This window comes from Rasamsonia byssochlamydoides, assembly GCF_041956645.1.
Source record: "Rasamsonia byssochlamydoides strain NRRL 3658 unplaced genomic scaffold VTN77scaffold_20, whole genome shotgun sequence".
Classification (NCBI taxonomy): Eukaryota; Fungi; Ascomycota; class Eurotiomycetes; order Eurotiales; family Trichocomaceae; genus Rasamsonia; species Rasamsonia byssochlamydoides.
Window position 1 is genome coordinate 128,597 of NW_027192403.1, and position 18,828 is coordinate 147,424.

The window sequence follows — 18,828 nt, forward strand, 5'->3', positions numbered from 1 at the left end:
AGAATTTAGTCAGGTTCTTAATAGAGAAGTATTTTATCTTACGATATATTATTGAGCAATTGAATTATATAAAATAATATTATTAATGCAGGTACATCAAGCTAATCTTCATTAAACGGCCGCTAGAACGCTTGGCAGAAGGCTGGGCAGCGCTCAGATCTCCCGCAGCGGCTTCTGTGCAGCATGCCAACAAGGCCAGTCATTTATTCTCCTCTCCACACGTGCGTCTGCCAGATCCCGATGCGGCTTACCAACGCTCTCGCCCTGATTGGAGAGAGCGTGATCGCGATCTGCAAGACGGACGACGGAAGTGTCCCGGCCCTCGAGGAATGAACGAAACAGGAAAGGCAGCCAAGCAACCGTTGAAAGGCAGGAGATTAAACAGGTGGGGGTTGCCGGAATAGGTTATTGTATGCTACTTCATTCCTGAGTCTCTGCTAACGAAATCTCAGGTCCAGACATCTATATATATCAGCCATGCTCCTCATCGTGGTCTGCTTCTGACATTGCGACCAATTGCTTCAATTCAGACGCCATGAGGTGCTCTCTGGTCACCGCCAGCCTGACGGCTGCTGCGGTCTTGCTCAACCCAGCTGTGGCAGCTCCTGCAGCTTCTGCTTCTTCTACTTCTTCCAATGGCACCACGCCCATGCAGATTCGTCTGGCCTACGCCGGCCCGACGGGCATGGTAGTCAGCTGGAACACCTACTCGAAGCTGGAGCGTCCGACGGTCCGCTATGGACTCTCTCCCTGGGCCCTGGATAAGACGGCGTCGTCGAATGTCTCCATCACATACCCGACCTCGACGACGTACAACAACCATGTCACCATCACTGATCTCGAGCCCGACACGCTGTACTTCTATCAGCCTGAGAACAGCAACTCCACCGTGCCCTACACCTTCAAGACCAGCCGTCCGGCCGGTGACCACACCCCGTACACGATTGCCGTGGCCGTCGACCTCGGTCTGATGGGACCGGATGGCCTTACCACCCACGTGGGCCAGGGGGCTGCCAACCCGCTGGGTCCCAACGACACGAACACGATCCAGTCTATTCAGCAGAACCTGAATGAGATTGATTTCCTGTGGCACCGTACGTTCTTGATACCTTCGCATCCTGGCAGCCCTAGCTAACGTTCCCAAGCTGGTGACATTGCCTATGCGGACTACTGGTTGAAGGAGGAGATCCAGGGTTTCCTGCCCAACACGACGATTGCCGATGGATACAAGGTCTATGAATCTCTGCTCAACCAGTACTACGACGAAATGACGCCTATCACCGCCTACAAGCCCTACATGGTTGGTCCGGGCAACCACGAAGCCAACTGTACGTGTCGTTGATAGACTTGTCTTGCACTTGATTTTTTTTTTACTGACTGTTCAGGCGACAATGGCGGCACCACCGACAAGAAGAACAACATCACCTACACGGTGAGCATCTGCGTGCCGGGCCAGACCAACTTCACCGGCTACATCAACCACTTCCGCATGCCAAGCCCGCAGTCCAACGGCCTGGGCAACTTCTGGTACTCGTTCGACCACGGCATGGTCCACTACGTGCAGCTCGACACCGAGACCGACCTGGGCCACGGCTTCATCGCGCCGGACGAGCCTGGTGGCAGTGAGGGCGAGGACGCTGGTCCGTTCAGCACCCTGCGCGATGCGCAAACCAACTGGCTGGAACAGGACCTGGCGTCTGTGGACCGCAGCAAGACTCCATGGGTTGTGGTTGGTGAGTAATATCTCGTCATTCCTTCTCGCCTCTCTGTTTAATTAATAACTCCTCTGTTTTATTTTAGCCGGCCACCGCCCCTGGTACGCCAGCGCCTCCAACGACAGCAGCACCATCTGCGAAGCCTGCCGGGAAGTCTTCGAGCCGCTCTTCCTGAAGTACTCCGTCGACCTGGTCCTGTCAGGCCACGTGCACGTGTACGAGCGCAACGCGCCCATCCGCACCTTCGACGTCGACCCGAACGAGCTCAACAACCCGAGCGCGCCGTGGTACATCACCAACGGAGCGGCGGGCCACTACGACGGCCTTGACAGCCTCGTGTACCCGCTGCAGCCGTACTCGCGCGCTGCGCAGGATACCGCCTATGGCTGGAGCAGGCTGACTTTCCACAACTGCACGCATCTGACGCACGAGTTTGTGGCTAGTCGTAACGGCACGGTCCTGGACTCGGCGACGTTGTTCAAGGATCGGAAGTGCGGGTGGGAACATGAAGAGGGACAGGGACAGCAGGGCAATGGTAACTAGTTGCTGATCCAGCATCTTTATCGAAAGAGGCAAGCAGCCATCCATCTGTAGCCTCTTCTCTTCTCTTCTCTCCTCTTCTTCTTCATTGTTTATTTCTTTTCTACTATATATGTTAGAATGCATGTCCATGCTCATGTTCACTGACTGCTCCATTCGACGGAGCACAACATGTGAACTTGTCACACACAAATCTTGGACATATTATTTTGTACAGTACAGTATGCATGTATGTACATAACACTTAGATTAACTTTACTTTACTTAGACAAAAGACAAAAGGCAAAGAAAAAGAAAGACCTATTCTCTGATATGAATCATATGACATTACCTTCACTCAATTGAACTTAGATACCTCTTGACTGTATGTACTTTTGTACTACTACACTACCACAGTATTGTCCACACAAGGACGACAAGAATGACTGAGTTTCGACTAGACTAGACTAGAACTGCTAGTAATATGACATGAAGTAAAAAAAAAAAAACAGTGATGATTAGAAGAAGATTAAGAAGATGAGGAAAAAAAAAGAAGGCAGATTTTAAGCCCCCCCAAAAAATCATGGCAGCAGGCCAACTTCCATCTTCCTTTATCTCTGGTATTGTATTGCCTTGGTTTTCACAGGTGAGATAAGATATCTCACCACTTACCACCCAGAATAGAACTCCTAGGTGCTGACAAGAATTCATCCACGTTTATGTACTGTACTGTATTTGTTAGACACAGCATACCTGCTTACTCTGTACAAAGACTAGTAATGGATGGATGGATGGACGAAAGGAAGATCCTATAATATAAATATGAATGAATACCTATGAACAAAGCTTGTATTGCATTCACTGCATTGTATTGCACTGCACTACATTTCCCTTGAAAAAAAGGAAAAAAGAGACAAAGCAGAAAAAGAAAAGGAGAAGAAAAAATCAAGACGCCGCGATTCCGCAGGGCATAACCTAGCTAAGCTAGCATAATAGCCAGCAGAATCGGCAAATTGCAACCCGCAATCGCATTCCCAGCACCATCAAATTGATCAATCAATCAAGCAGTTCGCCATCCCAGCCTACCTAGAAGATCAACTAACGTACACTCAAGAGAAGAGAAAAGAGTAGAGAAGAAAAGAGAAAAAGCAAGGATGCAAATTGCAAACAAGCCGTGGAGAGTTGGGAAAGAGCAAAAGCAAAGCGAACCACAGCACAGCAAGAACGGGAATGCAACGAATCGAATCGACGAACCCGACGAAATCGATAACCCTAAGAACCGTTTAACTCTAGAAGATGAGCGATCAGAAAAGAAAAAAAAAGATTAGAGGTAAAATGAGGGTAAGATTCTGATCTGGTTCGGTCTGCAGGCTGCGCTCGGAGACTCCGCTGTCACGGTCGGTGACATCCGCAGGAGACAACTCGACGAGATGGCAGCCGGAAGTCGAAATCGTCGAACCTCGAAGTTGAAGGCAAAAAAAAAATCAAATTCAATAATAATACGACCGTGTCCGGCATTCAGAAAAGAAAGGTCATCACATATGCTGTTCGTTCGTGAAGCTGAAACCCGATTCGAGAGAGAAAGAAAAAGAAAACAACAGCCGCCCAACGAGCATCTACGCTTGAGGACTGACTGGACTGGACGTGCCGCATGCGGACATGCAGATAGTCCATCACGTGATGTCACTACTGGTTGTGCTCGATGTCGAGCTGACCGAGGTCCTTCTCGTCATCGTAATCGTCAAACTCGAGACCGGCGTCCCGGCAACGCTGGATCCATTTGAGCGCAATGTCACCGCGACGGTTGACCTCAGCCTTCAACTTGGCGTTCTGCGCGCTGATCTCGTTGATGGCATGGGTCGTCGTCATGTTGGTTTGTTCCCAACGCGTGTTCATTTGCTTCTTTTCCTCATGAAGCTGAACGATGTATTCGATGGCACGCTGAAGGATGGCACCTTTGTTCTTGTCGCAGTTGGGGACCAACTGAGCAATTTGGTTGATACCTTCATTAATCGTCTCACGACGACGTCGTTCCACTAAGACATATTATTAGACAAGATCGTTATGGGGTTTATGAAGCGGGCAGGAATAAATTCACCTTCTTTGTGGTTGTTCTTGCGGAGAGCATGCCACTCGGGAGAGCCAACCGTTGGCTTCGAGTTCATGCTCTGAGCCTCGCGAGCCGCGTAGACGGCCGCAGCAGTCGAGCTGGGACCATGACTGGGGGGCGCCATGGAAGCCTGATTCACCTGATTCACCTGATTCATTTCATCGCCAAAGGTCAGGCCATGAGTCAGGTTGGCAGTGCTGTCAAAGCCTGCATCGGGCGGCGGAGGGTATTTGTTCTGAGAAGGATGGGCTGCCAAAGCAGCCTTGGCCGTAAGGGCGTTATCATCGGAAATTCCATTCTGCGAGCCCACGTGCTGCAGGATTTGCTGGTCGATGTTGCTCAACTCCGGAGAAGCGTTCGGGAGTCCATGACCATCATAAGGGCCTAGGGGCGAATGAGTATAGCTGGACTGGCCGTCGGTCGGTGCGCTCAGACCTTGGATGTTTCCGTTGCTGCCATTGTGTGAAGAGGATGTCGCAAGGCGTTGAGGGTCGGGGCCGGCGCTGTCGTCTTCGCGTTTTCTCTTGTTCGCCCCGCTGCCATCAGTAGTAGTATTGACCGTTGGTTCAGACATTGTAAGGAGTTATGCTAGTTTACAACACAGGTCAGTGCTGATTCAGATGAGATCCGGAAAGGAAACATTACCTTAAAAAGGACACCGAATTTGATTGGTATAAGTAAAGAGGCAAGGCCAGTTGACAAGGCTTGAATCACTATGCTATTACTGAGGCTCAGGATATCTCTGGTAGTGGCCGGTCGGGTTAGTCCATCGGTCAACCAGGATGGTGGCAACAGAGAAATAATCTAGACATAAGAAATATGCTCGATAAAATTCACGATCCTGTGAACTTCTTTGCATTTTCATAGCAGTAATGAGACGTGCGGGGTAGAACAGGGACGGGTTGAAATGCAACAAGTAACGTGAAAGTGACAGTTTGAATAGTGATAGACTTGCTTCGAGAGCAGTCACAGAGGTATGGATATACTCTTTGGAGCTCCTCAAAGAGCTATAGGTATACCAAGCTCATACAGGCAACAGCAAACAGGATACAGGAAGAGGGCTATCCTGGCCATTTCCGACCGGTGCAACAGGATGCGACCGGGGAAAATAACACAGGGCAACATTGTAGCAACCGACAGCCATCGCTGAGCAGGAGACTACGCGTGGCATCCCACGCAGTCAACAGTTTTGCTCTGGCGGAGCTGCGATGCTGCTAGAGACGGCAAGATGGGCCAGGTGGGGAGAGCATCAGAGGGTGTTTGGGGCGTACCTTGGGATCTCCTCGTTATCACCTGACAGGAAGTCACGGGAAACAACAGTATGCGCGATCAGGATCAGATAATCGTCGAATGCAAATTCGCGAGATTTGGAAGCCGGAAAAGTGGGAGATTAATGAAGAAAGCTCTGGCAGAGCTGCAGCAGTTAAATTCCACGAAAAAGACGAGAAGAAACGAAATTCCTTTGCATCGACAAGCACACGAAGGGCGAGTACTTGGGGATCGCGAAGTAGTAGTCAAGGCAGAGAGGGCGGGCTGCTCACGTGGCGAGGGAGGAGAAGAAGAGGAGCGTCGCTGAAAAGGGATCTCCGGTGGGCGATACCGACCAGAGGCGCCACCGCGCGCAACAACGCGTCACCTGATGCTGGCAGAAGCCTGCAGCCAATGGGCGGCAATCTGCCGGAGGCGGTCGGGCCCAACCTTGCCGGAGAGGAGGGGCAGCACAAGGGCGCTATCCGTCACAGTCACAGAAGAAGGAGGGGATTAACCAGGAATCACAACACCATCAGGGAAGCTGTTTGTGAGGACTTGTCTGGTATCTCCCTTACTACTGCCCACCTCTACCACCTTGGTCATCAAACATCAACTGAAGAGTTGATCATGTGCAAGAACCCCGTGGCCAATCCAGGTGGGCAGATGGGATGGCCACTCTGATTGGCTGGGACTGATTCCGAGGGGGGTCCGGAGGGTTGTTCTTCCGGTAGCACGTGCCATGCCCTAGCCCTGTGTGTCTGTCTTGCTGCTGGACTTGCCTGTCAGACTGCCTGACTGGCCCGGTCATGAAGATTGCAGATGATCTCTCTGCAGCGACGATCGACTTGGATTTGCAGAGGATGAGGATGCTGTCCTCCAATCCCGAGTGCGGGGGTGCCTGTCCATCCTGGCATCGGCCCGGCCCTCCTCTTAGTGCATGAATGGTCTGGCCAAGGACTCGATGGCCGTTTCGATCTGCTGCAGCATCGAAGAGGATCTGCTTTTCAAGCAGGGTTGAAATTTCACATTCTTTTTTTTGTGTGTGTCGTGGTCCTGGTCCCTCCCATAACACTCTGGTCCATGGTCCATTGCTTCCGATCGAATGTGCTTGATACCTTCAAGGAGATCCTCATTCTCGATCTCCATAGCTCTGTTCTCTTCTTCTTTCCATTTTCTTGTTGACTTGAAGACTAAATTTTGATATCAGAAATTTGCGTACCCACAACATTCCAGGAGGGGGAGGGCGGCTGTGTGTCAGCTGTCACATGTACAACAGTAGCACCTTCCAGCCACACCTACACCTGCCTATTTACCAAACGGTCTCTGTGCATATACCAATCAGATCACGCATCCTTTCAGTCTCGTTTCACCTGCTGGAGGAAGTTGGCTCACTAAAATGTGCAAAGGATGGCCAAAAGTTCCAGCACCCTTCCCTTCTCAGCAGCCTCACGTGTGCTTGATGTCGATCCCTGGACTCAGGATGTGTCATGAGACGATCCATAGAGGGTATTCCAAGCAGAAACAACGCAGATGAGCCAATACCTCTGTGTGAGGGTGTACAGAAGGTGTGAAAGAAAGAGAAACTGGGAGAAGAGAATGTTGTTCACAGTGTTGTGCCAGAAAGAAGAAAGGAATCAAAACAAACGAATCTGGAAGTGCCAGAAGACTTGGAATTCTAGCTAGGAAGGACCCGCAAGAAGTAGTCACATGAGAGATTTCTGCACATGATCATTCTCGTCTCACGAATGGCCATATGCAGCATTGACTAAGTGGTTCTTTGACTTGCAAGAGCTCTAGAGTCTTTACACGACCTGTCTCTGAAAATGATCACAGTTGAGCTTTTTTTCCCCAAATTCTAATCTGCGGATTCAATAAGTCTAACAATCATTTTAGAACTGTGTCTAAGTAATGCCAGCAGGGTGTATCGTACTTCGAGAAGAATTATACCTAACGCAGCTTATCAGATATTGTCGGGTCAATTTCAACAGCAATACCTATACTCAAAACGTATATTGATAGATGATGGGATTGAGTGATGTCTAAGAAGACTACTGAATAGACGCATGGTAGATATGGAAAAAAAATTAAAAATTTAGAAAAAAAAAAGAGAGAGGAGACATACTGCATCCATAACGGATGCTTATGGAATTGATCGCTTTTTCTTTTCCGTCCGGAGAAGAGAATTACAGAGTACGAATCTCTCTTTTTTTTTTCCCAGTATTTCATCTACTCTATCACGACCTCACTGTTTTCTTCTGCTCCTTTTTCGCTTCTTAAAATATCAATCGAGTGTCCAGCAACAATTATACTTAGTCTATTCAAGTCTATCTTTTTATAACTACCAGAAGCATCTAAGGTCCATCGGATCCATCATTGTCATCGTCATCATCAGATCTCTTCACCAAGCCAAATGTCATCTTCGGTTCCGACAGGGTATCGGCGAAACAAATCCCTTCTTCCGCGGCGCCTTTTATGTCCCAGCAGAGGATCTTCACGTCGAGCGGTTTGTCTTCTTCTTTCAGGCCTGCTGCCTCCTCATCTACTCCTTTCTTCCCGTCCGGCAGCAGCTTCTGCGTAATGGCGATGATCGTGCTAGTCCCCGCGTAGGTAGCAGTGGGATTGACCCCTTCCGTGCCCTCTTCCACACCAGTCCGGTTTGCAAAGACGATGACGACTTTCTTCTCAGATGGCGTCCCTCCCGAGCGTAAGCTGCCGCCGTCGATGTCGCCGTCGTGAGCCATCCTTTTCTCGATCAGAGGCCAGAACCGCCGGATCCAGTAGTTGAAGGTATCCATGTCCGGCTGGTGGCGGCCTAGAGAAGCGATCGCCTCGCGTCCCTCCACGGTCAGCCACGCCGTCGAGACGATGACCAGCTGCGATCGCGAGTCGAGAACGCGATTCGCGAATTCCCACGCGGTGAAGGGCGCCTCGAACTTGTACGGGTTGATATCCATGCAGATGCCGAATGTGGTCGGGACGTGTTGTCGCGGCAGTCTAGCATCACAATCTTCCGATGACGACAATCTATGAGAGTCAAATTCAAGAGCGTGGAACCCCCAGCCCACATCACCCTCCGACGCCCACGTTTCGTCCGTGTAATAGAGGAATTGCTTGCGATAATTCAGCAAGATCTCTCCGTTCTCGTCGACGACGAGTAGGGAATTAAAGTACTTTTCCTTTTCTGTCTCTGACGGCGAAGGTGCTTCATGACGCACTTCTGCTTTGGAGATCTCGGGATAACCCACACAGACTTTGCACTTTAGGTGTCTTGCTGTTTCTCGCGCCCATTGCGCCGTAGGTCCCCTGCCTTGAGGCTCTAGATATGGTTTGATAGCCTGAAGAGATGGGAAGTTGTATCCTGTAAAGATCTAGTCAGTTTGGTTGGACGAAGTCAAAAAAAATTAAAAAAAATAAAAGATAAAAAAGACAGACAGAGATAGAGAGAGAGAGGAGAATGCAAAACAGAATCATTTGAGAAAATATTAAAATCTAACAAGATATGACGCGAACTCTCCTTCCTCCTCAAGAAATATTATCAATGCAGCTCCAATCCAGCACATTGAACCAAGGATAAATGGATAAACAGGTAGGTAGTCCTCACCAGTAAACGCCATCTCCGGCAACACCAAAATATCCGGCCGCAGCTCCTCAATGCCAGGTCCAGATCCATTTCCGACACTACTACCCAACTCGTCACTCTTTGCCGTAGAAGTAGTACTGTTGGTAGTAGTAGTAGTTATTGTCGATGACCGCTTCAACTTCAACAACTCATCGGCCCGGCGCATATTCCCCTCTACATCGCCCAACCGGGGGGCGAACTGGAGCGTGGCGATCCTCATGCCTCTGCCGTGGTACGAGACAAATCGCGGCTGGGCAGAGGATGAGGATGATGTCCTGGTTGGTAGATAAGGACTAGGCCTAGAGCTTGTTGAAAAGAGTGAACACGACGTACTAACGCCAGTAAAGGTATGGTAGAAGACGTCGTCGTCGATGCTGAAAGAGAGAGCTCTCCTTCTTCCACCCCTCCCGCTGATTGTGATCCTTGGAGATAATGCTGAGAAGAAGTTGCTATGAGAAGATGACGACGACGATGATGATATGTGTCTGAAATTGGATAGAATATTATAGGATGCTGCTGTAGTGGCAGCAGGTATACATAACCTGGATGCGAGCGTTATTTCTCTCTTCTTACATGTAGCTTTTGGTCTTGACTCCACAAATGGGGTAATAGTGTCAATGTTAATCAGCAGAGAATATAACAGCGAGACGAATCTCAGTCTGATAGATGTTTGTCTGGTGTGGTTGATGGATGGATGGATGCTGGATGTTGTCATTGGCTGGACAGAACCGGATAGGATATATCATGTGATCAGTGCCCCATCGCCGTCATCACTGACATCGAATTTCGACAAAACAATTATGAAGCATCTGTGTACAGTACAGTATCTAGGTGCATTACATTTGTTTACTTAATTCTCACAAGAGTCATGCATGGACCATTTCACAAGCCCTGTCCACTCCTTCGTATATATGTATATGTATATATCTAAGACCTCGTCTTCGAGCTCCTCGTCATCTATACCCAATTTACCCCTCCATTCTGTTGCCTTGGAAGAACCGGAAGCGCTGCAAAACAGAAAGGTATTGTCGCTGCCACTAGGAGAGAGTACGGTCTCAAGAAGCGAAGAATGCGCCATCTTTGAGATACCAGCATATTCTGAGTGACATGGATCAGATGGGAAAAAGGTCACTAGCTTAAGGCTTGGTGCAATCTTGAGCAGTGGACTTGGATCTAAGGGACATTCCATATTCACGACAGAGCTTTTCTCGAACTGCTCGGCTTTTCCCCCTTGGACTATCTCCCTAGTATGCTGGACCTGACGCGCGTGACTGGTTGAACCCTATATAATTCCCCATATCAGTTTGATGTACTTGTAGACACGAAGTAGATAGACTTACACTTGTTGACCGGTTCGTGAATGGGGAAACTGTTCAGAAGGAGGAGATCGGCCCGTTCAGCATCTTCTTCAACTGTTTCGCTATCTTCTCGAGGTTGGACAGGTCACTGAACCGTAGGATGTACCAGGAGAGACTGGGGAGCGTGTACACTCCTCAACGCACATTGTTTTTTATTTCTAGATTTCTGAGCCGTCGCAAGATTTGTGTAATGAGTTTTTCGCGTTATATAACAACTGTTTTATCTGCCTGTGGCCAAGCGATACCGACCTGCAAGTATATTATATTTCTCAGGTTCTCTCCTGAAACCTCTTGCATGAGTTGCAGCGCCGATCGACCCTGAGGAAGAGAGAACTGGCACAAATCTCCCAGTTCTCGAACTCATCCGACGTATGGAGATCATCCATAGTTAGCTGTCATGCACGGGACCAACGCTTTGGAAGGAGTGTTTCTGCGCCACGGGCTTTTCCAGGAGCCCATCTTCGTGTTCGCGAATCAATTGCTATGATGTCCGACAGCTTTGGCGCCGGATAGTCCACTTAAGACATTATTATTAAATATGAAAACGAACTGATCACTGATAACAGATTCGGTACTTTCGTAAGGCCACTCATGCTCGCGTTCTGTTTGCACCGCTGGAGTCCGGGAAATGACCAGATTCTCTCGGAGCGCCTAGGTAATGTGTGGTAATCTCTGCTGGTCTAATACAATCCTGATCTCTTTCCATGGGTCTCCATGCGCATATTCGGTACATTTTTTGACCAGCATTTCGGGACTTTCGCTGGTCAGCCAGCACTGGGCAGAGGTGGGCCCATCTAAGGAAGCAGTGGATGTACTCAGGCCAGGAGATTTCCAATGGTGTCCTGGACATCATGAAAACGAATCGCTTAAGAGTCTACTCGCTCGATATATCTGGAATCTTGCCTGTCAAAGCCTGGAGGAATGCTAATTCAGGAACCCAAGCTGTTATAATGACAGTTTGCACAGCTTCCGCTCAGGAAGCCGGCCACAGAAACGCACTCGGTGAACAGTCCACCTCCATCGTTGCAGTCCTTGCAGGCCGTTGGGTTGACCGTCCCACGAACCAGGCTGATGTGGGCTGATTAACCTCCACGAGTCTAAGCTTGTTGATGTTCTTAGCGATCATCACGCGAACAAGCAGCATATTTGATATGCAGCCCTAATTACCATCACTTGCCCGCAGCACGAAGGCGAAAACGTGCGCGTGCTAGACAATTGATGTGAATGTGCAGTGATAACTTCTCCTAGTAACACTGTTCCAGACCCTTTCTTGTTTCTCCTTGAGGATGCTCTCCCAAAGGCTGCTTGATCTTTCCTCGAAGTTGACGTCGTTATCATCTTCGGATATGCCACAGAGTTTTCGTGGGCGACCAAGGACAGGAACTTTTTCCGGTTTTGGCATTCGCTCTCACGACGGAGTGTCATTTTGCAGGAGACACATTGGATCTTGAGGAAAGGCTCGGTCCCTACAACGAGGGTCCTCATTTGGGATGGTGACCTGCTATAACGGTTCTCACAACCATTGGCAAGGTGGGCAAAGAACAGTATAGTATAGCTTCTCTAAGACTAACAGCGAGCGGTAGAGTTGTCGGGATCGTGTTATGCAAGATCACTAGCAATACGGGCGGTTGACCAACAGATTTATGAGCTGCTCTCGGGGCGATGCGGTAGGGATCCCAGTTCCGGGGAACACAGGGAACTTATCTGGTGGGATCCATATGAGATCTATGACATCCTCCTAACCCTCGTAGCAGCTGGCCTAGAGTCGATGCATGTCCTGGAGGAGACAGATCGGTCATTCGCTTTCACTCACATCACTGTACTGCGCTCAGACACCGGCTAATCTTTTCGAACGTAGGATAGAGGAGAATGTCGACATGATGGCAGACCCCATGAAGAAACTGTTTGGCAAGGCTCAAAGACCATGTCTTCAACTCGACGAACAGATATTGTCTGCTCATATGTGGACAGGAATCCATACCGACAACTGAGCAATTTGCCCTGGTTAATAAATCAGCACTAGGGGAGAAAAAAGTGGGAATCAATTGCGACATACACCATACTCGACAAATATCGTAGTCATTGATCACCCTCAGATTGGTGGTCCACGGCGTCTTAAGCTGCGCCACAGCTTTGATTTCTCTCAACTCCCTGCGCGGCCTTGTATCTTCCATCCTGTTCAGTGCCGCGAGATCGACGTTTGCATCATTTTGCAGAATTGCTGAACGTCGATGGTTCAGCACCCATGTAATATGGTAGGGTCCTGACCATCGCACTTCAATCTCTATGACCGCGCTGACCGTCAAGGTTTACTTTTTGTAGGAGAACAAAGTCTCCGTTCTTCAGATCGCGTGTCGTCTCTTCCTGTACCGATGCGGGGGGTGAATAGACGATCTGGTCTTCATGTTCGTGTCCACAGGAGAATTTCCAGGAGGTCTTGCCGTAGTGGCCTCTGTTTTCGGTCTGCAGAGGAGGCATGCTGAAAGGATTGACGTTGATCTGGAACATGTCTCCAAGGGAATAACCCTAAACCCTTCGCCCATGTCGTCTACTCCCGAGAGCATTCCATGGGCAGAGAGGCTCTGTCATGCATTGAATGATCCTTGAGCCTTCAGCTTTAGTTGCTTTAGCTGTCATTTGGGTGTTTTCTTCCGCAAACTGGATGGTTCTCTCTTCGTGAGTCTCAAACCAGTTCCACATCCGACCATTTCATTTCGGCTGTCTCCTCCATCTTTATGGGGTCTGGCTTGATACGCCGTATCCTTCTCTTCACTTCGAGAATACTTAGGATATGATGGTCTTTCATAGACCAGATTCAGTGATTCAGATTCTTCGGCTGGAATCACTTCCCCTTTCGTGTTTTTCTCCATGCTGGGCATCTTTGACGCAGACACTATGCCATGAGCGGTGCAAATGGTACCGCATTCATAAATCAAGTCAGAGAAAATGCCAGGCATAGTCTTAGTTTCATCCAAGGGTCCGGCAATGTAGGCGTATAATTAAGTCAAGGGCTTCCTGTGACTGATCTCCCGAGGCGTAAACAAGAATCGAAGCAAATTTTGTCCTTGGCAATTATGCGACCGGCACAGTCAGTGAGGCCAGGACGCAGAAATACTGGCTCGTTAGCAATCCCTGTTCGCATTTCTGACACACTGATCAGAATATTAGGTGAGAGGACAGCATCTTTGCCCCGGTTTCTTCATCACGGACCCTTGAAAGCAGTGAAAGGAGACGAGATTATAGATTGGATAGTCAGAGACGCCGAAATGTTTGGGGCTAAAGTGATCAATGGAAACGTGCTCCCAAATTCGTCGGACAATCTTCCATCGTTTCCAAGTGGCGTATGCTGAATGATTGCGAGCTGTAATCGATTCTGATCGACAGGAATTTCTTTGGCAATAAGATATACATTTGAGCTCTGAAGAGGCGTGTATCAGGTTCAATGCCTTTTTCCTGGCGGTTGTCGGCAAACATCATGTCTTGACCTAGCTGCGCTTCTCCCTCACTCTGCTATATAATCTCTTCGTCTCATAGGCACCATGGGGTTGTTGTAGGATCGCCTTGTTGAATCGTCACTGCTGAGTTGCGTCTTCCAGAGTTCTTCGGATGCCTTCATGGCTCACCCTCTTGCATTGGGTGATCAGAAAGTGGCATTGCCTATCTTGTCCACCCTGTCGGACCCATTGATCATATTGAAGTCTGCGAACCCCTGGGTATTCCGTTCTTGAGGTCTCGTGATATGGCCTTGAGCTGGTGGGAAATAGGAATGAAGTATGGAATTCCATACTCCCGTTACTCGCCGTCCCAGGGATTGGTTGTCAAGGCTATAGATATTGTCATGCTGAGACGCTCACGGTACTAGTAACGTGTTAGATGCAGACAATGACAGATTGATCTCACCGATGAGATTTCTTACCATGTGTGATCCAGCCGGTGAATGTAGATCGCAAAGGGCATATCCCACCGAGAACGAATTCATCGTGACTAGCAGGCCACAGGTGGATGGGCATCCCTCCAGCTTCTATATCACTAGAGTCCAAACAAGCCAACCAGGGCAAACGAGTCGGAAATTGAGTCAGAAACGACGCGTGAAAAAAAAAAACACGTAGGACACCAGCCCCTGCGCAGCCATCTTGGGTTATTGTTCCAATTTCACAAAAAGCACAAGTGAAAGAACAAAAGAAGCTGCAATGCCGGCTTCACACATAATTTTAAAGGCATGTTTCATCTGGACGCAGTTCATATACCCAGTTCTCTTCGACGAGTGCAGCACTCTTCTGAAGATATGAAGATATTTTGAACATTAACATCCGAAAGTGCCAGCGTAGTGCGTCGTCGCTGACACTGTCGTTTTTTGGCGGGATTGTGGCTGTCGTGGGAAGCGTCCTTCCTCCATCGTTGTGGAGGTCCCTTGTGGAGAGGTAAAATTTGCCTCAGTGCTGCCATTCTTTCAAGTCACAACCGAGGGACTTATTATGGCAGTCTATATGAGACTCCAGATAAACCCACACAGTCAGGTTAGTTTTGGAAGGAGAGAGATACTCCGTTGATAAAAAAAAGGAAAAAGAAAAAAAAAACAAGAATTCCTCAACACCTTCCAGCCCCCCAACATCATTGCGATCAAGCAGGAATTTGTCTCTGGCGTCCAGCACGTAGAAGCGGACGTGCTTGCCAATGCCAATCAGGCCATACATAACCTGAAAGTTTTCCTCCTCGGTTTGCGGGTCTAGCATGTAGCCTTGAAGCTGGTCAAAGGCTTCAGCTGCAAGTATTTGAACTATACTGAGTCTAGAACAGCCTTGTGCGGCAACACCGCAAGCTGGCTGCTTCAACTTATTCCAAGAATCCCGAGAATCCTGGCCTCAACGAGTCGGTTCTACAACTCTTTCGTGGCTGAAAAGCACCTCTAGGGCTTGTGTGGGAAGTGGGATGTAATCGCGGCTTTGATAACAGCATCAATGAATCGATAGCTACATAATCTATTGTTAGAAAGACCACTCCATATTCAACAGAAGCATATACATGCATGTCACAAGTAGCTAGCAATTCGAAGGCGAAGCGAGGGAGACTTACCAGTTTGCGGACGGCATTGAGCCAGATGACATTCCGGTTGAGCGACTGGAGCTAGCCGCGTCTGCTCCAAAGTCCGGGGGACGAGGAAGAAGTGACGGCAGCATGTCGCTGGCGAACAGACGTCTTTTTGGTGCTTTTACGCCCGTATGCCTCCGCCGTGGAGGCATGCTGCTTCAGCGTAACCCTTTGCAGGCGCAGCGGCGGCCCTCATCCAGAATGCTGGAGATTAGAAGAGACTCGTAGTTCCTTGCGGGTCAATGATATAGCGGTGACATGATCCTTCAACACCTTCTTGACCCCATTCATCCACTGCTTCCAAGAGATTGAAAAACACCTATATATATTAAATAATATTAGACAAAAAAAATTCAGGAGACAGTAGAGGTGGAAAACAGAAAAACAGACCCTTGGGTGATAAGTTGAGAGCGATTGCCGCTGACCAGATTGCATCAACCCCATAGATGGCTGATGAGTGTAGAATGTGATTACATAAATCCTTGTGCTTTAGCAGGGGTATCCAGTGTGTCTGGGCTTTTCCAACGCATTGATGCCGTCCGATAACTGCGACAGGATCGATGTTGACGGATAGAATAATGTCTACATCTCTCTTTACCACCATAGTCAGCCAAGTGGAAGTCATCGCCAGACTCTTCGAGCCTGTACTTGGGGCTTTGCGTATCTTGTCACTGAACAGAGCTAACGCAGCGAAGTCGTCAAAATTCTGATACTGGCGCCAGGGAATACGTGTGACGGGGAAGTTTCGCTCGGAGCTCTCGAGTTGATAATAATGCAGAGTTGCTCTACCGCCTCACAGAGCGTCGAACCACCGACAAGGCTACCTCAAACTCGACCTAAGTCGAGAAACAAGACCGATTATTTCTTGTTCTTTCTCATGCTTCTGGTCGCACCTCCGTTCTCCCGCCTTTGAATCTCGATATCCATTTTATCCTTGTCATCAGGATATGTGTGAGCGATATGTGAGCCACCGTTCTGGAGGATCTCCTCTCGGCAGGGGGAGCTGAATCCAAGAACCACGTTCATGATCTCAAGACCTCGTCAGGCAAGCTGTGCTATCCATGTCTGAATTAGGGTCTGGAGTTTCTCAGGCATCCGGAGGAAGCGACAGTTTCCGGTACCCGGCACGGTCATGGCACGCAGATGAACGATCTCCTCCTGCGATGCGTGTATTCTTCTTCCTGGGTTGTCATGAAGCCGATATGCCCCTCTTGGATAGGGAATGATGTCGGTGCAGGACAGAATGTAACTAGCTCGGTCGTGATTGACCGGAAAGTCCGTCTGGAGAAATATCTTGCTCGGATATTTGGGATACCAGCGTTCAGACTAGATCAACCCTGGAACGGTCGTTCGCTGGTAGGAGATGAAACGACCCTTATCGATGGACTTTGCGATGGGCATCGGTTTCCCATTGTCATTCTGGTGCAGTCGAGACACTGGATTGTGCATGTCGGACCATGTGCGTACTTCATTCCTCTTTGGATATTCGAGCTTTTTTCCGCCGCCGGATGCAAAGGCAGCCGCAGAGCAGAAGATCCATGTCGCAGTCCCTCATAGCGTTGGCGCCAACGGGTTGCCAGAAATAGAGACTGCAATTTTCGCTCATACCGGGAATCTTGGGTCGCTGAGGATTTTCAATACGGATGTTTGTTTGCACAGGCTTCATCGTAGGTTGCCACGCTGGAAGAGAGTATTATCTGCCCACTCCGGTTGTGCGAATGCCTTTATTGAGTCCCTTGTAGGATTAATGATGAAGGAAAATCTTTCCTCTGCACTGCAGCAGTTTCAACACCTGCGTACACTAGGTGCTCGGTTGAATGCATGTGGGATTGATAATGTAGTGGCACTTCTCTTGCAGGTTGAAACCTGGCAACCGGAAGAAAGCCCTTTCTGCAGCTTTTGCTGACGATAACGTAGACCCAAGCGTCGCACAGCTGGAGTTTGCCGCGGATGTCGATGTCAAGCATTATCCGACCAGATCGTTGGGTCTGCCTCGAATAGGATTCTGCTCGACAATTGTACGGCGATAATCATGAGTCGTGATATCGTCGTATCATGGAAATGGCCCCCATCGGTCGTTCCTTCGACAGACCCGATATTGGTGTGTGCAATGAGAGGGCCATCAGCAAAGATCGGGTTGCATCGTCTCTCTCCGATCGAAAAGCGACTTGCAATGGAATTCGGGCTGGTTTCGCCATGTACGCTTCCATAAAAAGAGACGATGTGAAGTTTGCTTTGCCAACCAGCAAGCCAAGGGCAGGATGCATCCAGGATGGTCCGATATGGTCATAGCAGTATTTACTAACGTATCGATCGCATTCCTCATATACCCCTGGAGAGTCTTAACTTCACGCCCGTTTGCCATAAGCTGGTCCAGCTTGAGAGGACGGTGCCGGGGTTCGTGTAGGGCAGGATCGAGTGGCAGTTGATATCGAGAGAAACCGTATCGTTCGTGCTCGTACATCATGCCAATTACAGCACGCTTCAGCCCCGTTGCTTGCGTTCTTCCACACTTGAAGAACCCTCCTTCCGACATGATTCGACCGAAGACGTCATAGGAGCCCTGGAATAACTAAGTTCTCTCTTTGGGTGTAACAGTTCGGTTGTACTGTCTCAGTAATTTGCGGGAGTACGTTCTCATGAAAGGAAAGATCCGATCTCTCTGCAGCCCGCCTAGGTCAACCAAGGCTCAATCGAACGAACTGCTAAGCAGAGGGCGTTTTGGAGTGGCAATTGATCTCACCAAGATTTTACTTGCTTGAACGTTCTAGGAAAACTCCGGACGGTTTCCTGGTTCAACGAGGAAATGAAGATGTTTTTTTTTTTTCAGATTAATCCTCTGGATAAAGCCATGGAACTTGGCCTTGGTCGAAGGACAAAAAAGCCCTTCATCCTGAGAGAAGGACAAGCAGGAGATCCAGTTGGATTCCCAACCAGTGACCATGTTTGCGGCGTCTTCCACGATGCAACAGTTGATGTGTGCTTTGTAGCGCCATGCCAGCCACGTATAGGTTTCGTGGAAGAGAAGAACAGTGTATTTCGAAGTTGGATGTATTGGTCAATGTCATATAAATAATATATCGCAGCAGATAAATGCTGATCGAGAACTAATAAGTAACGATAAGAGAATGGAGGTAGGCAGTATCGTATAAGACCTGGTGGGTATAT

The 18,828-nt window shown here is 49.0% G+C and overlaps 7 protein-coding genes across 7 annotated transcripts; 3 read left to right on the forward strand and 4 right to left on the reverse strand.

Moving 5' to 3' along the window:
* Positions 1 to 535: 535 nt before the first annotated feature.
* VTN77DRAFT_2924 (uncharacterized protein) lies at positions 536 to 2,258 on the forward strand (the record flags this gene model as incomplete). The annotated part of the gene is made up of 4 exons (XM_069418817.1): positions 536 to 1,094; positions 1,146 to 1,328; positions 1,386 to 1,733; positions 1,801 to 2,258. The coding sequence occupies 4 exons, from the start codon at positions 536 to 538 to the stop codon at positions 2,256 to 2,258; spliced, it is 1,548 nt and encodes a 515-aa protein (XP_069278982.1).
* Positions 2,259 to 3,920: 1,662 nt separating this feature from the next.
* VTN77DRAFT_2925 (uncharacterized protein) lies at positions 3,921 to 4,918 on the reverse strand (the record flags this gene model as incomplete). The annotated part of the gene is made up of 3 exons (XM_069418818.1): positions 3,921 to 4,270; positions 4,333 to 4,728; positions 4,780 to 4,918. The coding sequence occupies 3 exons, from the start codon at positions 4,916 to 4,918 to the stop codon at positions 3,921 to 3,923; spliced, it is 885 nt and encodes a 294-aa protein (XP_069278983.1).
* Positions 4,919 to 5,694: 776 nt separating this feature from the next.
* Positions 5,695 to 6,276, forward strand: VTN77DRAFT_2926 (uncharacterized protein; the record flags this gene model as incomplete). The annotated part of the gene is made up of 1 exon (XM_069418819.1): positions 5,695 to 6,276. The coding sequence occupies one exon, from the start codon at positions 5,695 to 5,697 to the stop codon at positions 6,274 to 6,276; it is 582 nt and encodes a 193-aa protein (XP_069278984.1).
* A 1,670-nt stretch (positions 6,277 to 7,946) lies between these two features.
* VTN77DRAFT_2927 (uncharacterized protein) lies at positions 7,947 to 9,434 on the reverse strand (the record flags this gene model as incomplete). Its single annotated transcript, XM_069418820.1, has 2 exons — positions 7,947 to 8,953; positions 9,197 to 9,434. The coding sequence occupies 2 exons, from the start codon at positions 9,432 to 9,434 to the stop codon at positions 7,947 to 7,949; spliced, it is 1,245 nt and encodes a 414-aa protein (XP_069278985.1).
* Positions 9,435 to 12,529: 3,095 nt separating this feature from the next.
* Positions 12,530 to 13,080, reverse strand: VTN77DRAFT_2928 (uncharacterized protein; the record flags this gene model as incomplete). The annotated part of the gene is made up of 3 exons (XM_069418821.1): positions 12,530 to 12,573; positions 12,629 to 12,793; positions 12,873 to 13,080. The coding sequence occupies 3 exons, from the start codon at positions 13,078 to 13,080 to the stop codon at positions 12,530 to 12,532; spliced, it is 417 nt and encodes a 138-aa protein (XP_069278986.1).
* Positions 13,081 to 15,478: 2,398 nt separating this feature from the next.
* VTN77DRAFT_2929 (uncharacterized protein) lies at positions 15,479 to 15,812 on the reverse strand (the record flags this gene model as incomplete). Its single annotated transcript, XM_069418822.1, has 2 exons — positions 15,479 to 15,542; positions 15,646 to 15,812. 2 exons carry the CDS (start codon positions 15,810 to 15,812, stop codon positions 15,479 to 15,481), a joined length of 231 nt encoding a protein of 76 aa, XP_069278987.1.
* Positions 15,813 to 17,041: 1,229 nt separating this feature from the next.
* Positions 17,042 to 17,690, forward strand: VTN77DRAFT_2930 (uncharacterized protein; the record flags this gene model as incomplete). The annotated part of the gene is made up of 2 exons (XM_069418824.1): positions 17,042 to 17,327; positions 17,578 to 17,690. The coding sequence occupies 2 exons, from the start codon at positions 17,042 to 17,044 to the stop codon at positions 17,688 to 17,690; spliced, it is 399 nt and encodes a 132-aa protein (XP_069278988.1).
* Between the last annotated feature and the right edge of the window lie 1,138 nt (positions 17,691 to 18,828).